This window comes from Toxorhynchites rutilus, chromosome 2, assembly GCF_029784135.1.
Source record: "Toxorhynchites rutilus septentrionalis strain SRP chromosome 2, ASM2978413v1, whole genome shotgun sequence".
In the NCBI taxonomy this organism is placed as follows: domain Eukaryota; kingdom Metazoa; phylum Arthropoda; class Insecta; order Diptera; family Culicidae; genus Toxorhynchites; species Toxorhynchites rutilus.
In genome coordinates, this window is record NC_073745.1 from 207,506,872 (window position 1) to 207,529,549 (window position 22,678).

A 22,678-nucleotide genomic window follows, 5' to 3' on the forward strand; every position below is an offset into this window, starting at 1 on the left:
AAAAAGATCGATTTTTCACCTTTTTTTCTAATGGTGAAAAATGTACTAGTTTGAATTTTCATAGTAAAAGCCGTATGCCATTTTGAACAACAATGAGTTAACCATAATATTCTAGGAAAAACGGGAATCGTAGCGGCATGTGGACGCTGGGAATGGGCATATTCCTTAGGGTGATTACTATGCCCCCACTTCCCCTATGCCATTTCTCGGATATCATGTGACGGATAATCAATCTTTTTTTGTAATTCCGCGACATCTGGAATCAATTAAACCAGAGAAAAGTTTCACCCACAGAAATGTGTCCAAATAACCCATACAGCATGCAAAAATTGAAATGCAAATATTGCATTTGTTGTTATCAATCTTACAGTTTCGCTGTATCAAATGGTTCCTCTACTGTAGGCGAACAGATTTTTACTGCACAATACACGAAAACTTTGTTTAATCAGGGGAAAAAAAATCCTTGACACAACGATAAAAAAACTTAGATTTTCCCACAATCAAAGTGCTTTATTTGTTCATGCTACCGATTCCCTCACCTGTCAAATTTGGGGGAAAAGGGGGGAATTTGGACCACCTATGCATATCGCCTAATATTTCCAAACCAATACGGTCTAAATAAAAAATGTCACATTGTATACTGAGCTACACTTGTTTAGTCTCAATCAATAATGTTTAATCATTAAATAAATAAAATGATGAATGATGAGATGATTTTTGGGGTGATTTGGCGGTGATTTGGTCCAGTGTGTGTTTCATCGAAAAAAACATACTTATGTTTATGTAAAGTATTTTGGGATAATGTTACGATCAGTAACAGTGTTGTGGGATCGATCCCAGGTGTCTTGGCCAGATTCCAGACCACAAAAATTGACACCATCTCGAATTCTGCATGAATCTTTTCACTGTAGTTCAAGCATTTTCAAACCCTTTCGTTGTTGGTCAAAAAAAACTGTTCTTGATGGCCTGAGTTACTTTTTCAAGCTCCTCCTTCTTCCAACGTTGTTTGCCCATCCTCTTTTTGTAATTCTTGACTTCTGGAATCAACTAGATCAAAGAAAAGCCTCAAACCTGTAGGACCAATTCACTTCACAGAAACGTGTCCATGTCACCCCACAAAACATGCAAAAATTAAAATGCAAATAATTTCATTTATTGTTATCAAACTTACAGTTTCGCTACATCAAATTGTTCCTCTTCTGTAGACGAACAGAACTTTACTGCACAATACACGAAAAGTTTGTTTAATCAGCGGGAAAAACCTTAAAACCACGATCGGAAAATTCACATTTTCTGACAATCAAAATGCTTGTTGTGTTCATGCTACCGTTTCCTTCCACCTGTAAAATTTTACCAAAGTTTTTTTACGTTAGTTACATACGGTTCAATAATAAAAGAAAATGACATTATAAAAAATCCAAGTTGAGCCGTACTTTTTGAGATAAAGGGGTGGTCAAATCATCCCGTCTGTCCAACTCACCCCTGTTGGTATGGACGAAAGAACGATTAGGATTCCTTTATGGTGGTTATGACTGAAGCCTCTCTCGGTTTGCCCCATACAAACACATGTTTTTTATTGTTGAAAAGCTCAAACTCGGCTCATCTCCTCATATCATCCTCCACAGCATCTTCATCAAAATTCAATCTTTTGGTTTTTTTTATATTTGCAGTATTTGCTGATGAATAGTATCACTGATCCAAATGTCCTGTACTTCGAGCCAATTTTTGTAACTCCTACCCTACTTAAATTGTACTGTGCTATCCTGATGCGATTCGTAATTTTTCCACAACACAAACCATCATCTATGATATGAATCAGTTAAAATCCGGAATCACTATTCATTTTATAGCAGCGGTCGTAGTACAACATCTTTAGACAGCAAATTGTCTGGAAAACCTGTATTTTTCGACGGTTAACGTAAACGGTTTCACGATAATCCGTTTTGTTTTGAAAAAGTTGTGTAGGATGGAAACCGAGAGAAGAATTTTTATTTTGGACACCCACACCAAAGTCACAAACAAGACCGTGGACTTTAAAATGTATAGGGAAGAGTGCCTGCAGGAACATCTCCTTCCGTTTATTAAGGCTCACAAAGGTCCGACGAAGGTTTTACCAGATTTGGTAAGCTGCCACTATATTCGAGAGGTGCTTCAGTGGAACCGTAACAATGGGGTCGATTACATCAAAAAAGACAGCATTTCTTCCAATTGCCCCCAATTTCCCCCAATCGAGAAATATCGGGCAATTGTCTAGCGTAAATTGAAGGTAGGAACCAACATAACTCGGGATACTGAAAACATGAAGAGATCGTGGAATAAAAAGCTTTCTGAGATTGACCAACAGAGAGTCCTAACTTTGAAGGAGGGTATCTGTAAAAAAAATCGAAAATTCATCAAATTATATCGGGATAATTTTTTCATCACCATCACGTTGTTCTTGGTCCATTCCATCGTCTTCTTTTCAATATTCCATAGTAGCGAAATCCTACCGAAATAGAGCGGGCTTGTCATGTTTGTTGAGGAAAAACAGCTAACGTTTCTCCAGACAGACGAAATATGTCATTCCATGATATTTATTGATGGTCCCGGTGGCGATGAAAGTATCGCTTCTTCAGTCGCAGCTATTATAATGACTTTCAGTAGTTTGCCTGGCTCGTCGTTTTGACAACGGTTTTACTTCAATTCCGAAGGAAGAATGTCAGGAGCGAGGATTAACTCATGACTTTTAGCGTGAGAGGTACGGATGTTAACCACTATGCCGGATTGCCTCCTTACAGACGGTAAACGTTCCCCGATCACTTTTCCTTCTTTGATCACATGGGTTACAGTTGATTTGGCCACAATTAACAATCTTGCCAATTTTGTGAGCAAACGTCGAAATCCAAATAGAGGAATCATGCTACAAGCACTCATCTACAAAATGGGGAATGTGCAGATTATTTAAATGCGCACTGTAAAGAAATACAAACTTGAGGAATTTCCAGCAAAATTGCTAACAGATAGTGTAACACTTACACTTATACTAAACGTTTCACAGTGTATGATCGGATATTGCAATGGAATTTCGCGAAGCAACGAATATGTCAAATAATATTATGTACATTCGCATATGCATCACACTTAGAGCGAGCGATTAATTTGCACAGCTCACAACACACCGAATCGATATCGATCACGTCCGAAAGTATCGATGTTACTTACATCGTCGACATAATTTCTAGTAATATGTGTTACCATGGCAACCTAGCACTTTTAACAACGTTCTCAAATTAACTCTCGTGCTATCACCATGAAGACTAAACTGAGTCTGAACTATAGGTTCCCTTTCCCTGTCTACACCCAGCAAACATTAAATCGCATAACAAGCGTATATATAACATCATATGCCCTAAATTTTGGTTGACATATAATGCGAATAACATCCATCAGCTATCTCGCGCGGCTATCTGAAATTGAATTCAACAGCGGTTAAAACTCATACATATGATTCGACATGATACAACCTAATACTTTCTATGCAGGAGGATCAGTCATACCTGGTTGCCGATTTTATTATTCAACTAAGAAAAGGATCTTTGATTTCCCTATCATAGAAACCAAATATATAATATCATTGAAGTGGAATAATAAAAAAAATAATAAAAATCATTAAAACTATCTCAATTTTCAATTATTTTTATTACAATTTTCACTGTACAATTTGTTTTCACAATCATATCCAACTAAATTGTTATTAATATTATAATAAATATAATAGATCCATCTGGCAACCTTGCAAAGCGATGCGATGCAATGTGCCAAATTCTATGTGGTATATATCTAAGATTGGCCTACAATGGCGTAGTTCATTTAGTTTTGCTGCATGTTTCATTAGAAGGGATGTTTGCCGTTGTTACTTTCATCGACCATCAGCAATTTCGAGTGCATCAGCATTTCATTGACATTCCAATATGATGTAATATGTTCTTTATTAGGATCTAATATGATTTACTGTTCATGATTTTCTTCAGCATGCAAAATGATTTACTACAGTACTGAATCGATTTAAATTATACGCTTATACGACACACAAACTGCATCAGCGTAATATACGCATATGATGCGGATTAAATATATTTTACGACAATGTACATCATAAAATTGATGTTTATTATACCGAATTACATTACATTTTATGCGATTTCAAATATACACGATACATACTTTGATTGATGCGATATGTGATCATGATTTATTCTGATTTCTTGTAAGACTTAGCACGTGCAAAATTATACGATTTAGAGCCCCCGCAGACTGCAGACTGATTTGTCGGCCGATAGTTTGATCGGCTTCTTAATCAGTGCAGAGAGGTATGGATTCAGTTGGGTCGGTTTTGCACCAGAAGGCCGACCCGACAAACAGAAAGTCTGTAGTATGCGGGGGCTCTTAATGTTTGCTGGGCATGCGCATTGGGTATGCAGTGTTGCCATCCCATTAAACATTGAATCGTTTAACTTTGCACATGATAAGTTACATATAAATTCGTATCAAATCACAATCGCATAAAATATCAATCAAAATATCGATCATGTATATCTAAACTCGCATAAAATGCAAAAAACACGATTTTCCATGTCATCGATGGATGGATTGAGTGGTAACATTGTCGGATCAAATCGCATATCAGTCCAAAAAGCATCGCATATCGTTATATACGGCTTTATATGCGTACAAAATATGGCATATACGTATATCGCCTCCACTTTTGCGTGTATATACTAGTTATATGCATCATATATCATACAAATGTGTCTTGGTTGTATGTATATCGCCTCCAATTATAACTATTCATACGACTTAATGTTTGCTGGGAATTATCAAAATTCCATTCCATCCCCGATTATGAATCGTACGGCGTACAATATTAGCAGCATTTATCAACTGACTCAGGAAAAACTGTGTCAACTTTTGAGGGTTCGTCCCAGAATCCTGATCGTCTTTCTATGCGGAATTGGTTGACTGTTGATTGTGACCGCTTGGAGTGACTGACGAAAATATAAATGACGAATCCATCTTAGTCGATCCGACTGAGCATTGTATTTACCTATATTCGCAGTTTTCTTCTTAGCTGCGGCTGGCTCCTGCTTGCAATGGTCAACAGAATGATATTCGTATAAATGTTAAGATGTTATTCTTTGTCATTAACTTAATACACAGAATTAAATACATGGGTATACTTATTGTGAGGATGGATACCATATGTGAAATTATTCAGATAAACAGTTGTTAGCTGAATGTTAACTGTTAGCCCTTTGCAGTCGTTTGTCTGCTCTCAGCCACCACAGCAACACAGCAAGTATACAAATCTTGTACTTTGTGCAACAATATATCAGTTCACACTTTTTCTAAAAGAATTTTAATGTCTAGTAAACCTGTTAACGAATTTATACGGCGATTCTATGAATAATGGATAACGGTACTCAGTACGAACAAAAGTTGTCACCCGTGCTAGGGGAAGTGTTTATTTGAAACTCCATGTATTGCGACAAAGAGCATTGTTCTGTACGTTCAAACAGAAAGATAAAAGGTGGAAGACGCCACATTAGCTTTGTGATACATCCGAACACCTGAACTGCATTTTGGAGACTGTTTCGAAAAATATCATACGAATTGTAGCATATATTAGGCTGTCAAAAAAGTCCTGCGGTATTTTTTTTGAATTTTCATTTGTTCATAAAATTAGTTACAATCATCTGTTTTAAGTCAATATGCGCCGTTTTGTTCGATGACTTGTTCCCAACGAGATGCCAACTTCATAATACCCCTGTTATAGAAGCCCGCTTCCTTATTGGCAAAAAACTCGGATAGCCAATTTTCACAGGCCTCTTTTGTGGCTAACTTCTGACTACCTAGCTCGTTCGCCATGGATAAAAACAGGTGGTAGTCACTTGGCGCAAGGTCCGGACTATACGGCGGATGCAAAAGAACCTCCCATCCGAGCTCCCGGAGTTTCTGGCGCGCCACCAAAGAAGTGTGTGGCCTGGCGTTGTCCTGATGGAAGACAATGCGGCCTCTGTTTATCAAAGATGGCCTCTTCTTCATGAGTGCTACCTTCAAGCGGTCCAGTTCGCAGTACAGGTCCGAATTGAGCGTTTGGCCATAGGGAAGCAGCTCATAATAGATTATTCCTTGACAATCCCACCAAACACAAAGCCGAACCTTCCTGGCCGTTAATGAGGGCTTGGCCACCGTCTGAGCCGCTTCAGCGGGCTTCGACCACGACCGTTTGCGCTTCACGTTGTCGTAAGTGACCCACTTTTCATCGCCAGTCACCATCCGCTTCAGAAACGGGTCGATTTTGTTGCGATTCAGCAGCGATTCACATGCGTCGATACGGTCAAAGATGTTTTTTTGCGTCAACGTGTGTGGCACCCATACATCGAGCTTCTTTGTGAATCCAAGCTTCTTCAAATGGTTAATAACGGTTTGATGACATATCCCCAGCTCTTGGCCGATGCTACGGCTGCTACTATGCCGGTCTTTCTCGGCTAATTTAGGGATTTTGTCGCAATTTTCCGGCCTTCCGGAGCGTGGCGCATCTTCGACGACCTCTACACCAGAACGAAAACGTTGAAACCATCGTTGTGCGGTGGAAATGGAAACTGTATCGGGACCATAAACTGCACAAATTTTATTGGCAGCTTGAGATGCATTTTTGCCTTTGCCATAGTAGTACTGTAAAATATGTCGGATTTTCTCTTTATTTTGCTCCATATTTACGACACTATAACTCACGAACGACTTAACCAAACAAAACACTGTCAAGCTATACAAGCTATAGTATGACTCGATACAATGAATACAACTAGAACTACGCGCTTACAACGACACCTCGCGGAAATACCGCAGGACTTTTTTGACAGCCTAATATTTTTCATATGAAAACAACACATATGAAACACATCACAAAAACATCCATCATGAGTAGTTGCTTCTGTCCGTACAGTAATAAAACCAATAACCTCTCTCTGATTTTTGCAAAATTCAAACACCCAACACCACATTACATCAATACCCTTTTAATTATTCGCTACGCATACCTGGGCGCCTCTCCATGCAATGCAAAACAGTTGCATGGAGCAAATACAGAGGCTCCATGTCGTGAATGGCCGTACGATGTTTTACAGTTAAAGTTTTACAGTTAGAATTTGGTCGCATAAAGTAGGACATTTCTCAGCATAGAAATAACGTACAAAAAAGGGAAGGATGTTATTTTGTAGGTTTATCAACTTTAAGGTTAAAAAACATGAAAATTATTCGTCATCTGTTTCAATGAATTTTCGAACTTTTCGTGTGATCCCACCCATCATTTTCTGCACAGTACTGCTGGTAACTGTTTTTAATGGCTCTGTCACATTTCTTCAATTTGCCTTTGATATTGTCCAATATCTCTCGAAAATCCGAACAATTTGGTGGATTGATAGTTTTTTCAATGCAGTCGATTTTGTTCTCCATATACCACTTGTTGCCATCCCGGCTGTAATGACAGCTTGTCAAGTCAGGCCAGAACTTCACTGGACGTTTGTATGATAGAATGAATTGCTAAATCCTGTTCTGAAGACGCTCCTTCTTGTAATTGTTGCCCCAGTGATGACAACCATTGTCGTCGTTCCACAACTACAGATCCCTTGCAAAATCATCAACTTACGGGTAAATTTATCTGCGTAAACGAATTTGAACCTACCCTACGCTTGACAAGGTAAAATTTGTTGCCGACTATTTGCCTAGAATTCCATTTTACGTACCCTATGATCAAAAAGTACCGGGATTTTTAAAATAAAACAAAATAGAGTTCAATTTCAGGCAAATTTATTTTATCTCTTTTAAATACGATTCATCAGAAGCAACACACATGTGTCAACCCTTGATCCAGTCCTCCATGCATCCCTGGTAGGCCAACGAAAGGATGGTTTTTAGTTCCCTCGTCACATTCTCTTTGATCTCATCGATCTAGTTAAATCTTTTTCCACGAAGTGGCAACTTCAACTAGGGAAACAAAAAAAAAGTCGCACGGGACCATTGGGTAAATACGGTGCTTACTCGGTGGTTTTTACTTGATGTTTGGTCAAATAATTCAGTACAATTCTGGCTCGGTGCGATGGCGCGTTTTTATCATGCAAAATCCAAGAACTGTCGGCCCACATTTCTGGTCGTTTGCAACGTACAGCATCTCTCAAACGCTTCAAAACGGATAAATAATATTCTTTGTTAACCGTCTAGCCCGGTGGAAGGTGTCCATAGTGCGCTAAACATTGACAATCGAAGAAAACAGTAAGCATCACCTTCACTTTTGAGTGGATTTGACGCGGTTTTTTCTCGTCATCGAAGCGCTACTCGGACGATTCTTGCTTTGTTTCTATGTCAAATTCATAAACTCATGTCTCGTCGCCCATAATTATCCGAAGGTTGGATCTCTTTGGGCTTGAGAAACCATCTCTGTCTGTCTGTCTGTCAACTGTCTGTTGATGGTGTTTTTGCACGAAATTCAGGTCCTTCGGAACGAACCTGGCTTCCACGCTCAAAACAATATGCTGTGCCGTTCCATATGCAATGCCAAATTCACTAGACATCTCTCTTAAACTGGTATGACGATTTTCAAGCACCACGTCCTTCACTTTTCAAGTTTTTATCGGTGTTCGAAGTCTTCCGGTAACGTTTGAGTACAATATTTGCAGTCGATTCTGGAAATTTGAAGAATTTTGCAATTTTTCCTCCCGACCACGTTGGATTCTCAATGTGATTGTGCGATTTTTTTACGCCTTTCGCGTTCCATCGTCGATATCTTTTCAATGTATCCTTCAATCTTGACGAATTCTTTACTACTGAATAAACAAGCCTCCGGATCAAAACGCTGTCAAGAGTTTCTAGGGGTGCTGAAGTGAATAGAAATAAGCGACCAAATTCTAACTGAAACACACTGATCTGGTTTACACTAAAGTAAAAATGGCACAGATCGCGCATCGTGCGAACACAGTTTCAGCAATCGTAAATTGATTGAAAATTATCTGCTTTCTAAAATGAACTAAGACCGACTCAATGGCTTGGCAATTTTTTCGATCGAAAATGAATCGTTAGCAGATCTTGATTTAAATGCAATTAAGGAAGCTGGTAATGATTTTTCCTAACCTTCTAAATACGGATAAACTGCTCCGTAAGCTCCGTAAAAGTGAGTAGTTTTCTCAAAATATCAGAAACTGAAAGTTGGTGAAAAAAATCAAATAAAGTGGTATTTTTTAGGGGCGCCATTTTCATAGTTTGTCGGGGGCGCTGTCTACCCTCACTACGTCGCAGAATGAGAGCACCAAGGCAAAATCAAACTGTTGTCGGGAACAATTTCGGGTCGAAGGGAGTGATAGAAATGGTAATCGAGTTTTGAAGATCTTCCCGAATTGCAGGGACGAAGTTTGACAGTTACTATAATGTTTGAACATCCAAATATCTGGTCAAAAAAAAATTACATTAAATTTTTTATAGTTTCAAATGTATCGGGAATAAATTTCTACTATTATGCTTTTGTAAGGCAACTATACCAGTCTTATTTTCTATGAACTTCTCTGAACATGGCCCTTCCACTGTCTGGACAAACAGCTTGTCAAGTTCGGTCAGAAAAGGCAATCATCCACATGCTTTTTTAAAAAAAAGAGCAATCCTCCTTTGAACTCCTTTTCAAAATTTTCGTAGTACATGCTGCCAGAAGTTACAAGAGCGCCACTTTTTACATTTACAGCGTCATTACAACAACGTTTCGGAAAGAGAAATTTTGTTTGCAAACTTGTTCTTATGACGCTATAAACAAACTAAATTGACATAAAGACCACTGACAGTAGTAGCAACTTGGGAAAAAAATCAAAAATGTTCAGCGGGATTTGAAATTCCAAATTCCTGGTATATATTTGACAGAATGTAGTGTTCATGCATAGTTTTCATACTGAACGTATGCGTATTTGCACTTCTTTTTTGTCTATTAATCCGCGATTTTTGTTATCTGCGTTAACTGGCTTCCACTATCTTATTAATTGCATTCTGAGAAACGAAGATTGAAAAAAATTGTATTCAAATTTTAAACTATTTTATCATGTTTCTCATTTGCAATATTTTTTTATTTACAGCTACACCGCCCACGCACAGTTTCCGTCAACTTTGTGAGCAAATCGAAATAGGTAGGGTTAAAGGCTCCTTTTGTGGGTGCGTATGGCGTGATTTCCCAGTCGTTCTGACGCTGTAAAACACCAACAATGGTTTGGAAGTGTGTGTGTGTGTGTGCGTTTTTTGTAATGCAAAGTTTGTTGATCTTCTACCGTGCCCATAGCACTCGCCGACCACATTTCTACCGATCATCAAACGAAAAAAAACTTCTTCACTTTTTCAATCATTTAAATTCGTGTTCAGTCTTTAAGTGTTTTATTCATTTTTTTCATGGAGATTACGTCGTTTTTGGAACGAACCTCGAAGTTTCAGCCTTGTTGCCTTATTTTTTTTGCTGCGAATTTTTCTCGAACACCGATCGAAACAGTATTTTTGAATCGTTGTGTTCGAAAACGAAAATTTTATCCGCAAGTTGCAGCCATACGGCTAAACTTAACGATCCGGTCGATAACAGCTAACATTATGTATGCAATCCCGCGCTGACGGCTGGATGTCTGCCAGCAAGTCTACAGCACTGCTCTACAATAGCGCTGCAAATAACCTCACAGCGTATGGTTGCTTGCCAGATATCGGAACAACGACGAAGACGACGACGGGAAATACTTTATGGCCATGCTCCTCATACTCCGGAATATCGTTTCGGTTTCTGGGAAATGACTTTTCGCACCAGTTTGTCTCTGGGAGAAAAACGGAAAATGGCAGAGTTGAAAGGCTGGTTTTCCAACATAAAGAAAACAGGATGGCACTGTAGGATGAAAAATTTACACACGCTAAATGCATTGTGTTGCATCTACATGAGGTAGCAGTTGATATGCTTGAGAAGAGTTCAGGGATGATATTTTCAATATGCCGGAGGGAATTTATCATAAGGAACATATGCTGAGTATGTTAAATTGATCGAAGTATTTTGCATTATTTATTAAGCCTGAGGAGGTGTAACTTTGAAATTTTTCGAAACGGAAGAGTGTTTACTTATATGAATATGTCAGCCATCAAAATATTTTTGAAATTGTCTTTCAATCTGTATAGCTAACGCGATTTCCGCTCCATTAACACCTTCAGAGAAGGGAGCACTAGCATGAAGTGATCATAATAAATCATTTTACGCTTTACAAAGATTAATGGGTAATGATCCAGTTAACTAAAAGAAGAACGTTTTGACGATTACTCGTGGCACACAGTCCAATTAATGATGTTGATTATTCAGAAAAAAAGTGAACGCTTGGAGAATTGGGTAGTACTGCTTGAAACTCCCTCCCTTCACTTTATTTTTCATTTTTACCCCATATCCAGTGAACGTTTCCATGTGGCGTAGAATCTCCCGCTTTGAGTTTTTACACGACAAAAGCATCAGTTTGGGGTGAATTAAATATGAGTTCTCTGCTGCATTATTATTTATCTGGATGCCAACTGGACACATTATCCCGTTCTTTTTTTTCTCTTGATGGCTTCTCTGTTGGTTCATTTATCCCGTTTTGTGCTGTTCGAGCGACTGACAACATGTGCTTATTGGACGTGTGTGAAAGATAAACACGTTATTTATTCAGCCTGAAGTTACCTTCCGCATATTCACCATTGTATCATTCAGTATGTCTTCTCCCATTCGTGTTTCATCATATACACTAGAATAAGTTATGAAGATTGATAAAAATCATATATTTTCATTACACAATATCTTAGAAATCTGCATTTTACAGCAGCCTCTATAAACAATTAACCCTTTGCGGTCGGATGCTAATAATACATTGCGTATACCGAGTACCGTTACCGTTTTGTTCGTAGAAATTTCGTACACATCCATGAAAAAGTTCACTTGACATTAAGAATTGTTTAGAAAAAATGTAAACTACTACATCGTTGAATAAAGTATTTAGTGAGATTCCTTGCTGTGGTGACTGAGAGCAGACAAACTACCGCAAAGGGTTAAATGTCTTACGGTTGATTGGAAATGTAAGGAGACTATCTGGCATTCGATACTAAATTCTCTTAAAAATTGCGAAGTACTTCGAAAGATCGATTATATTTCAAGATGCGTCAAAGATCCTGGGTAAACGTCAGAGAAAACGTCAACATCGGTTGCACGGCCCAATTGCTATGGATGGAAGAAAATATCCTGTCTTTGATCAGATCAGAAGGGTTTGACCTACTATCGTTAAATCGTTAGTCGTTACCGATAAAAAAATCGATTCTTTCGAAAACGTGGGAAAATGGCTTGATGAATGGTTTGCTTCAAAAGAGGGACAATTCTCCACAAATTGTCAAACAAATGGGAGACACTTATGGCTATTGATGATAAATACTTTGAATAAAATTGAGTTTTTCATTTAAACGCCATAAACGTATGTTTTCATGAAAGAAAAATTAATCCGGCTTCATACTAAGTTTACAAGTAAATGATTTTTTAAAAGAGTACAGGAAAACCTGTTTTCATGCGGTTTTTTTTTGTGTGATTTTTTTGTGCGGTAGGGGAGATGGGGGTATGACGGACATATTAAGGAAAACTTCAATTGTATCTTTGGAAACTCATGTTTTCAAAAATTTAAAAGCAGTTTCTTAAAGTTCAATATACTGGTTTTCGAAATAACTGGCCAAATGTTTTATAAAAATGTGTTTTTCCATGTTTTTATTACTGGAATTAAAACAAGACGAAAGGTAGAACATTTTAGGGGAATATGGACAGGTTCATAAACAGGTTCATGGACAGGTTCATAAAGGCGCGTCCACATTATGCCGAATGATGCCGATCGGCCTATACCAGGCGGCATAGTCGGTTGGTTATGTAATGTGGACGCCCCATCAGCTGCACGAAGTCGAAGTCCCATCGGATTCACGAAGCCTACACGAACACACGGAGCACAATGTCGTTAACGCTTATTTACTTTGTTTTGTCTTGGTTCGACTTTCTCGAACCGGACCCACTTGTTTCGGGTTGAATTCGGTTTGATTCGAGTCGGTTTTCGGCACGTCGGCAAGCCCGGGGTCCACATTTAGTCGGCTTTACAGGGCGGCCAGAGCCGGTTTGTGTAATGTGGATGCGTCTTAATATAGGAAGCGTAGAAGTTTATAGCTCGCGAGAGGAATATTTAATTTCACTCTCTATCAGTGTTTGTGCGTCCAGTAGAAAGAAAAGGAATATAAAAAAGAGTTCGATATTCTTCCCTTCACTTTCCATCATGCATTGCATGTGATTATGGATGTGACTGTCCATTTCAACCCCACCAGTGTAATGATTTCAATCATTTAAATTTATCACTTACGAATGAATTTACTTTTCCGTAAATACCTAATATCGCTTCTCTGTCAACTCACAAACCGAAATATAACCATCAGTGAATTCAATTTTGCTATTAAACCACTCAAAATGCTTAATATCGAAACCGCAAAAGTTACATCCACACGCGGAATCAAAAATATTTACGTCTAATTTATCCACATCTTAAATCTTCGACACTTCACTAACATGCAACATGTTTCGACATGCAACTAAAAGCATAACACAGCCACGCGCAACCAAAAAGGCAAACTGTCCCATCGCAAAGCAGGTAAAAAAACCTACTGGTGCAGTTTTGTACGGTATTCTTTATGCGATTTTTTTGTGCAGTCCTTATCCCTTATTATATATGACGCACAGAGAAAGGTTTACCTGTACCTATTTTCGCAAGTTCCTAGAGATATAAAACGGTCAATTTGTGACATAAAAAAGGACTACCGTAAAAATATCATTTTCTTATCAACGAAGCTTTATTTATACACACTGTTATTTTTATATAACTTATTTCAGATTCAGCTTATATTGATTGGACTTGAAACCGTATTCGGGTGATTTTAAAGTAATTACGTGTATGTTCTGTTATACATACACAACAATTAGAACTCAATCTGCTTTTTGTGCTCTGCTTTTAGATATTTTCGTATGTTAATGTGTGAGAAAAAATGTGTTTTAGAGGAGACCTTTTCAGGTTTCCAAAAGTTAACTCTCTGCCGTCGCGATAGGAGTTTTATAAAGAGTACGCTCGATGAATAACGAAATATATCAACGGTCCGATTGTTTTCCTTTTCAGGTTTCCAGAAGTTAATTCTTCGACGCAGCGTTTGGAGCTCTTTAAAGGTCGGTTTCTCAAAGATAACTCTCCACCGTCGCAATTGGGTTTCGATAGTGCAGTTTGGAGCTCGATTGGAGTTCGATATAACGGAAGATATTGCCTTCTTGAGATTGAGGTTGACACATGAGTTTTTCGGTTTTTCTTTTGTTCGATAGTCTTGCGTTTACATAATCACATCACTTAGCTCAGTGAATCTTGATTCTTACCTCTCCCCACTAACAACTATCCCTTCCATGATAATCGCTACGGAACCACGTTATAGAGGCTACCCTTCAGGCCTTCGGAGAGGCGAATATCATACTAACATTCCTTCCATTCCAATGATGACTGTAAGGACGTGGCCGGCGTCATTATTGACTAAAGCCGAAACCGAAACTTGCACAATGAGAATGGTTCGCTACTCCCAAGCATCATTCACTGTGTTCTTTGTGAAATTTCGCTGGTTTAGGTCAATTACGGAGAGCAACTACGAAATGTACAGTCTACCCAAGCTCAAACTCAATCTCAAGCTTTTTATTAGCTTTGAGGCATACAAATGGAATACCCAGAAGACAAAAATCAGCGTTTTCGACACCTGCTCTTCTTCGCTTTTCATCATGATCAAAAAGCTGCAGAAACAGCCCGGGACATTTTTGACGTGTATGGAGACGGTCTACAGCACGGAAAAGGTTTGCAAAGTTAAAAAATGGCGACTTTCACGTCTATGACACGCACGTCCTGAATTCGATGGAGAACGTTTCAAATCACTTTTGAAGAAGAACGGCCGCCAAAGTAGTCGTGAATTGGTTACTGCGGCGAATATATAATTGATTAACTTATTGATATAATTATTGTTTTTTGTTCAAATGAAAGCTACGCTACTGACTTATTCCTCAAACTAATATATCGAAACGACATATGACATAATCACCAAATGACATTTCGATCAGGTATTTTATTTCGGGTAAATTGTTCTACGATATCTCTACAACCTCAAAATAACTCAACTCATTCATGCCGATAAGTCCCTGATCCCAGATACACACCAGCTCAGTAAAGCTTAGAATCTGTGTGCCTGTCTAGCGCTACTACGGATACAAACAACTGTTTAATGCACGATTCGTCACATCATCTGACATTGTCTGCTGATCAACAATAATATACTATCCAAATAACAGTTTATTAAAAGACACATAAATGATCCATATTCTATTATTTGTTTGAATGTTTGGACTATTTTATTCGTTATTTCGACCATAACTTTATTTTTTACTTCCAAAGAGTTTGAGAATCGGTTGAACACGATCTCTTGTTTGCATTATTTATAAGCGCTAAACGTAGCCACCAATCATCATTTCTATAAAAATAGAAAACTTCAAATAATCTTACACATTGAGAAATGATAAATTGGATGACAATCGTGTTTAATAGTTGTCATATTTTTCAAACTACGAATGGAACCGGGCAATACTAATTTGTAGAATTTGAAGTATTTTGTAGATTCTTCACCATGAAAAGAGCTCCACCATGAAAATAGCATCAACAACTTTTTGTTGGAAATTATATAAGCTTCAAAGTCAAAGTAAATATAGAAGGAAACTCAAGAAACAAAGAAATTCGGATAAGATTTTTTTTTTGTTTATCATTCTGTGGGCTCAATTCATTTTTTATTTATACTATTTTCATATTTCTGGTATGTTTTTGAGAACATCAATTCTTCTTGTACATGACGACAGATTAGGAGTATGATACGGTGCAATTAAAAATATCCCATTTTTGCACTTCAATCCTCCAGGATAATCGGCTGTCTCGTTCAATCGATGACGAGAGAATACTCTCGATGGGGAGACTTCCGTAATTTCAATGAACCACGCGCATGCGTTCGCCGGACGAAGCGGCATTTTCCCTATTACGTCTCATTGACATTGTACACACAAACAGAGTCCGTACAGTTTCGGCATAACAGCACTAATTGGAACACCTCTCTGGAGAAATTATCGATGGGAATCCCCCATTGCGACCTTACGGGGTGTGTTTTCTAACTATAATGATTTACGGTCTACAATAAAAATGTATTGTTATTTTGTTTTTCTCTTTCTGTTTTCCAGAATCTTCGTTTCACATCTCCCTGCGGCGGCGGTGATAATCTTCCAACCAGCAACGAAAAAATCGATAAGAACAATCCATCTTAAGTGAGGAAAAGCAAAGTGAAGAGGGTTGGGATATTCCCGATATCTGCTTGTGTAACTGAACGGAGAATGTATATTTCTTCAGCTACAACTGCAGTGTATTGATCCTTGGACAAATATTGCAATGGCATGTGCATCTGCAATGTGCATTGCGGCTACAAATATATCTGATTATGTGCAGCGCTAAACTCGAAGAAAGGAAGTGACGAAAAGGGGAAGCGAAATTCGAAAAGTGTGCTGTGCTGCTGACCGGATGATGGTGAAAATGGGCGCAATCCATAGGCTATGGTGGTGTTGTTCAGAAAAAGTTATTTTATCGTAGATTACAGAAGTTTTTAAATAAGTGGAAAATGAAGTGCTGAACGAAAAGTCAGGAGAGAAGTGAATTAATTCGATAAAAGAAAGATAAATAAAGAAAAGCAATGATGGAATTATAAAATATGCGTCCATTCGCTGGCCCAAAGCAATTTCTAGACAACTGCATCAACATCTACAACTGAAAATGGAACGTGGTGGAGATACGAGAGCTACATCCAGCCATCAGATGTCACGAATCGAGGATTACAGCAACGTGAGCACTTCCATGCAAAACTTGTCGCAGGACGAGCCTGATAATCTAAGGAAAAGGTAGGTCACGACGTTCATAATTGTGGTGGATTAGGTTCAAGATCAGTCATTAATTCTTGAATAGTTTAACAAGCTGGTTGAACTTGACTTAGAATTATGGTTTTTATTGTCTTGTTTGTTCAATGCTCCTTATCACACAGCAAATATTTGTGAATGTTTGCTCTTGGAATCTCTATATGCGACGAAGGAAACTAATATCCGTAATGTTCAGCAAATTATCTATATATATTCATGCAATGTTTTTGTCTATTCCGAAGCAATATCAAATAGCACTTGGAATCGGCAATACGTTTGTTTTTTCGCACCATTATTAAAAATTTCTTACACACTCGTGGTCACCAATGTTCGACGCCGAACATCACAAATGACACACACATGTACACAATAGCGGAGGCAAAAAAACGCAGAAGCAAGAGCAAAACAACAACGCCTAACCACGGCTCGCATATCCGTTCGACGAAACCTCAATAACTATAAAACACGGAGGTAGCCAACTGCATGTGGCGTTATACGATAATTTTCACCTCTTTTTCTAGTTTTATATTTTACTCTACACTCTTATTCGCCCGTTCATGGTTACTGTTGGGGTTCGAAGCTGTCTGTCTGTGTTTCCTTTTTTATAGCTCTTTCTGAAGCACTAAGCCAGAAGCGTCGTCCGGCTGCTATATAACCGATAGAAACTACAGATAAGGTTGATCCAGTGCGAACCAACATCAGTGGCACTTAAATAGGGTTGTTCCAACATGTTTTAAATCCCTTCATCCTATATATTTTTTCTGTCATGTATCTTAGTTCTGAACTGATAAATATATTTTCGTTTTCCTAATCCAATGAACTTGGGGTGTATAAGCTCCACAATTTCTTTGAAATCATGCGTCAGGTATTTTATAGCTCGAAAGTTTCTATAAGAGCTCATTACACATTCTGCACGGAGAAGTGATTGGGCCGTATTTATTAATCGACGAGAACGTCCGTCATGTTACCGTCAGTGGAGAGCGCTTCCGCGAGATGTTGGAAGACTATTTTTGGTCAGAATTGGAAGATCTTACCGTCAATGATATGTGGTTTCAAAAAGACGGTGCCACCAGCCACACAGCGCATGTTGCAATGGATTTATTGAAATGTAAGTTTGGGGTTTGTCAAGTCACTTATCTATGTCAACAAGCCAGCTACTTCAGAAGGGCTCGAAGACAACATCCAACACGAAATTCGCAACATTCCGTTCGAAATGTGAGGCCGAGTAGTGGAAAATTGGGTCCAACGATCGCTGTAAATGGGTGGTGGGTGATGGTCATATGACCGAAATCGAATTTCATTCTTAAAATGTAAGAGTTGAACTACAATCAGAAAATAATTGAACCCAATATCTAAAAAAACTGTGTTTGATTAAAAAAAAAGTTGACAAGTCCTTAATTAGAACACAAATAAAAAATGAGAATGAAATAAAAATTTAGTTTGCTCTTAATTTTTGATTATACCGTTCATTTGAAATCGTGCTTAGACAAAATGGAACACCCTATAACTAAATTTCCGTTGTGGTCGCAAAGTTCTCAGAAAAAGTACGGACGAAAGCTTGACGACTGTGACTGTTTGAAGTAATTGCATTTGAATTGAGTTTTTTCATCATTCAGAAATCTGCAATGTTTATTTTTTTGATTCATCAAATGGAGGTTCTGGAAGAATAGTATTTTTTATACTAACTTATATAGGATGAGGTAGAATCCGGAACCACATTCAAACATTCTAACATAACTCTATATGTTTTTTTATCAATGTTCAAAAATGTACACAAAATACCATTAGCCAATACTACCCTTCTCTTCTATTTATTTAATTATGCAGAAGAGAACAAGAAGTCATCATTTATCAGTGCATTTTTGAACACAAGTCTAAATAGGTTATGTCTACGTAGATATAAACCTAAGTCTAATAAATCTATAACTACAGCCAGATGCTAATATAGATTTAAAGCATTTTTTCCTACGTTGCCACGTTGTCCGGAACATTGTTTGGAGAAAGTTTTAATAACTTTATAGCCAGGCGATGTATATTAAGTATTCTATGACCATGAGTTATCTTACTTAAGCTACCATGATCTGACATGTGTGAGAATACCTTTTCGAACATCTGAATCAGCAACAGCATTCTGAATTTTTTACATTACCAAACAACATGCTCGATATCATGATATCCTAGAGCACAATTACCTACATTGTTAGTAGCAAGACCTACACGATAAAAAAAATTAATTGTGCACGAATTGATTGGACAACAACAAATATTTGGGAAAAATATAAAACATCTATCGAAGATTACGTCTAAGGTCATTCCAAGATCATCCCTCCATTGATTCTGCCAACTGATAAATGCCTATTATCGGCAAATAGAGATCAATTCACAATACGCATCGACTTACATTGTCAGCATACGCTCGAAATGTAGGTAAAAAGATTGCTCGTTGCGTTGTGGGAGAAAAAAAGGGGCTAGTAAAATCGAAATAACATACCTATTTTAATCGTCAAATTGTTTACTTTTTTACTATATTCACTGTTCATGTTTTAAGCTAACAAATTATTGGATAAATTTTCTGTATAATGGTATGCTACATAATGTATATTGCAATAACGATTTTGCGTAATATGCTCAACACAGTCAAATCGCACGATCTCGATAGTCGTGTGGTGCCAGCTAAACCGCATGTCACTCAATGTATCGAAATGTTCCATAATTTCATTCGGCAGACAACGTGCATTGATTCAACATATTTATATTCCGTTTCGGTAAGGATTGCACAGATGCATATTGGCTGAAAGCTTTGTACTGTTCTTTGGTGCGACCTATGCTGGAATATTCGGCTGTAGTGTGGTGTCTATACTATCAAAGAATTTCACGAGCCCATGCGGAGGATCTTCTTTATGTTCTTATGATGTGTTTGATTTTAATATTTTGCTTTGTAAAAATAAGAGTTGTTTTCGCACATTTTGCAATTAAAACGTGTAGTGCAAGTTAAAACTTTTGTGTCGTTGGGGTGATTATTTTACCTGTTAACAATCTATGTAAATAAAAAAGATTTGGTGCCCGTTCCTCACGATTTAACTCATGAACGGAGCAACGGATTTAACAGTCAGTATCAGGATTGATGCGTCTTAGTCTGCATCAGGTTTATTAGCCTTAAAAATTAAATACCACGAAAATAGATCACGTGCAGAAAAACAATTTCTGTGTTTCAAGAACGGTCAAAATCGTCTAAAAAAGAAAATTTATTGAAAGAAGAAATGTTGGAAGCAATCCAAGCTCGACACATGTTATGGGTACCTGACAGCGAACTGAAAATGTCGATTTGACAAACTAGCAACTACGAAGTTTCGGAAAGGCAGCTTTTTCTTCTTCAATCGCACTAACGTTCCTAGAGGAACTTCGCCGTCTCAACGTAGTATTACTTGCGTCATTTTTTATTAGTACTTAGTTGAGATTTCTCTGCCAAATAACACGCCTTGAATGCATTCTGAGTGGCAAGCTCTAGAATACGCTTGATCACAGTGCAAGTCGGAGGAAATTTCTTTGACGAAAAATTCCCCCGACCAGAACGGGAATCGAACCCGAACACCCGGCATGTTAATTATGACGCTAACCACTCGGCCACGGGAGCACAAGCTTTTTCTAGAGATACCAAAACTTCGCAGACATTTGAAGGCCGCTGAAATTAATTCGAATGATTTCGTTAATGAGATTGCATTGTATGTGTTACAGTTCATCATGAAGAATCGGTTCGGACTTCCAAGAATTGGTTCCAGATCTTACAGTGAAGCTGTTTCTGACCATGTACGTTTTTGTGGCATCTTGTGGAGGGGCTTATGGCTGCGGTCTCAGCTCCCAAAGATTTTTATTCGTTAAATTTATTTGAGTCACATTTCGACATCCACAAATAAACCATATTTTATTTGTTTTCTTATTTTGTAACTGTCAGTGACCAACGCGTGAAGATTTTGTGATTTCATGTCATCTAATATTATAATTAATACGTTTCTTGTTTGGACAGGATTGATTTTTAAATCGAGAACGAAAATTAAGTATTGTAGAGGGGTGACACCCAAGTAACCCGCTCGGATGTCACCCGGTCACGCTACGCTACTGGGTAGAAGTAACAGTAAATTTATAGTAAGCTAGCTTACCCGGCAAACTTCGTCCCGCCCAATTTTTTTTCTCGTTATCACATTCACGTTTTCTTACTAAGCGCACGTTCCTGGGTCCAATCGCAGACCCCGTTGAATTTACCTTTCGCTATAACATTCCTAGTACTTCTACCAAAGTTCACCATTATAATATCAGATTATTTTCAGACACAATTCAAGATTTTCCAACTTGCAGATAACATGTTTCTCCATTACATGGAATAAATGTTCAATACAGAAAATATGATAGAATAAAGACAGGTGTCTAAAGGTGTCTATTCACCAAAGAAACGTTTTGTGTCCCCTAAAACCTTTGCATGCCAAATTTGGCATTTTCTTGATTAGCTTTCGAGGTATGCCGAAATTTGTCTTTCATTTGTACGGTAGTTTTGTTGCTTAATTAGTTCTCGAGTATGCAGAAATTGGTGTTTCATTTGTATGGCAGCCCCCCCTTGAGAGAGGGGGTGGAGTGTCTAACCAGCGTGAAAACATTTATTGCACCCTAAAACCTTCATATACCTAATTTGGTTTCGTTTGCTTAATTAATTATCGAGTAATGCAGAAGTTTATGTTTCATTTGTATGGCAGCCTCCCGCTAAGAGAGGGGGGAGGAGTATCCAACCACCATAGAATCATTCATTGCACCCTAGAACCTTCTTCTTCTTCTTATATGGCACTAACGTTCCTAGAGGAACTCCGCCGTCTCAACGTAATATTACTTGCGTCATTTTCATTAGTACTTAGTTGAGATTTCTATGCCAAATAACACGCCTTGAATGCATTCTGAGTGGCAAGCTCTAGAATACGCGTGACCACAGTGCAAGTCAGAGGAAATTTCATTGAAGAAAAATTTCCCCGACCAGAACGGGAATCGAACCCGAACCCCCGGCATGCTAGGTTTGACGCTAACCACTCGGCCACGGGAGCACAACAACCTCCACATGCCAAATTTGGTTTCGTTTGCTTGATAAATTCTCGAGTAATGCAGTAATTTGTATTTCATTTGTATGGCAGCCCCCCCTTAGAGAGGGGGAGGGGGGTGGAGTGTCTAACCATCGTGAAAACATTTATTGCGCCCTAAAACTTTCATATACCTAATTTGGTTTCATAAGCTTGATTAATTCTCGAGTTATGCAGAAATTTGTGTTTCATTTGTATGGCATTTTCCCTCCATTATGAACATTTGTGTTCACGAACAGTAAACATATCCAACCAACCCTGAAAACAATCGTTGGTAGAAATAGTTACACTACGTTTGTTACCTTTGCCAGGTAATATTTAGAATGTTTATTTGAAGCTACTTGACGATAGTTTTGATCGATAATTATAATATACTGCTTTCATCATTATTGGATATCTACAGGTAGTAACCGAAACGCAATACAAATAGCTGCTATTAGAGCACGTGAAAACAATGTTAGTG

The 22,678-nt window shown here is 38.1% G+C and overlaps 1 protein-coding gene across 4 annotated transcripts in view; it reads left to right on the forward strand.

Moving 5' to 3' along the window:
* Positions 1-22,678, forward strand: part of LOC129764198 (mitogen-activated protein kinase kinase kinase 9) — a 77,565-nt gene that overhangs the window by 4,600 nt on the left and 50,287 nt on the right. For 2 of the 4 annotated variants that reach the window (XM_055763057.1, XM_055763053.1), the window contains one exon: positions 16,376-17,083. In XM_055763057.1, the coding sequence (XP_055619032.1) occupies positions 16,959-17,083 (125 nt within the window). In that variant the 5' untranslated portion in view covers positions 16,376-16,958. Of the gene's footprint in view, positions 1-10,148; positions 10,200-16,167; positions 16,297-16,375; positions 17,084-22,678 lie in introns of those variants that run through there. The other 2 variants (XM_055763054.1, XM_055763055.1) reach the window with 2 other exon arrangements.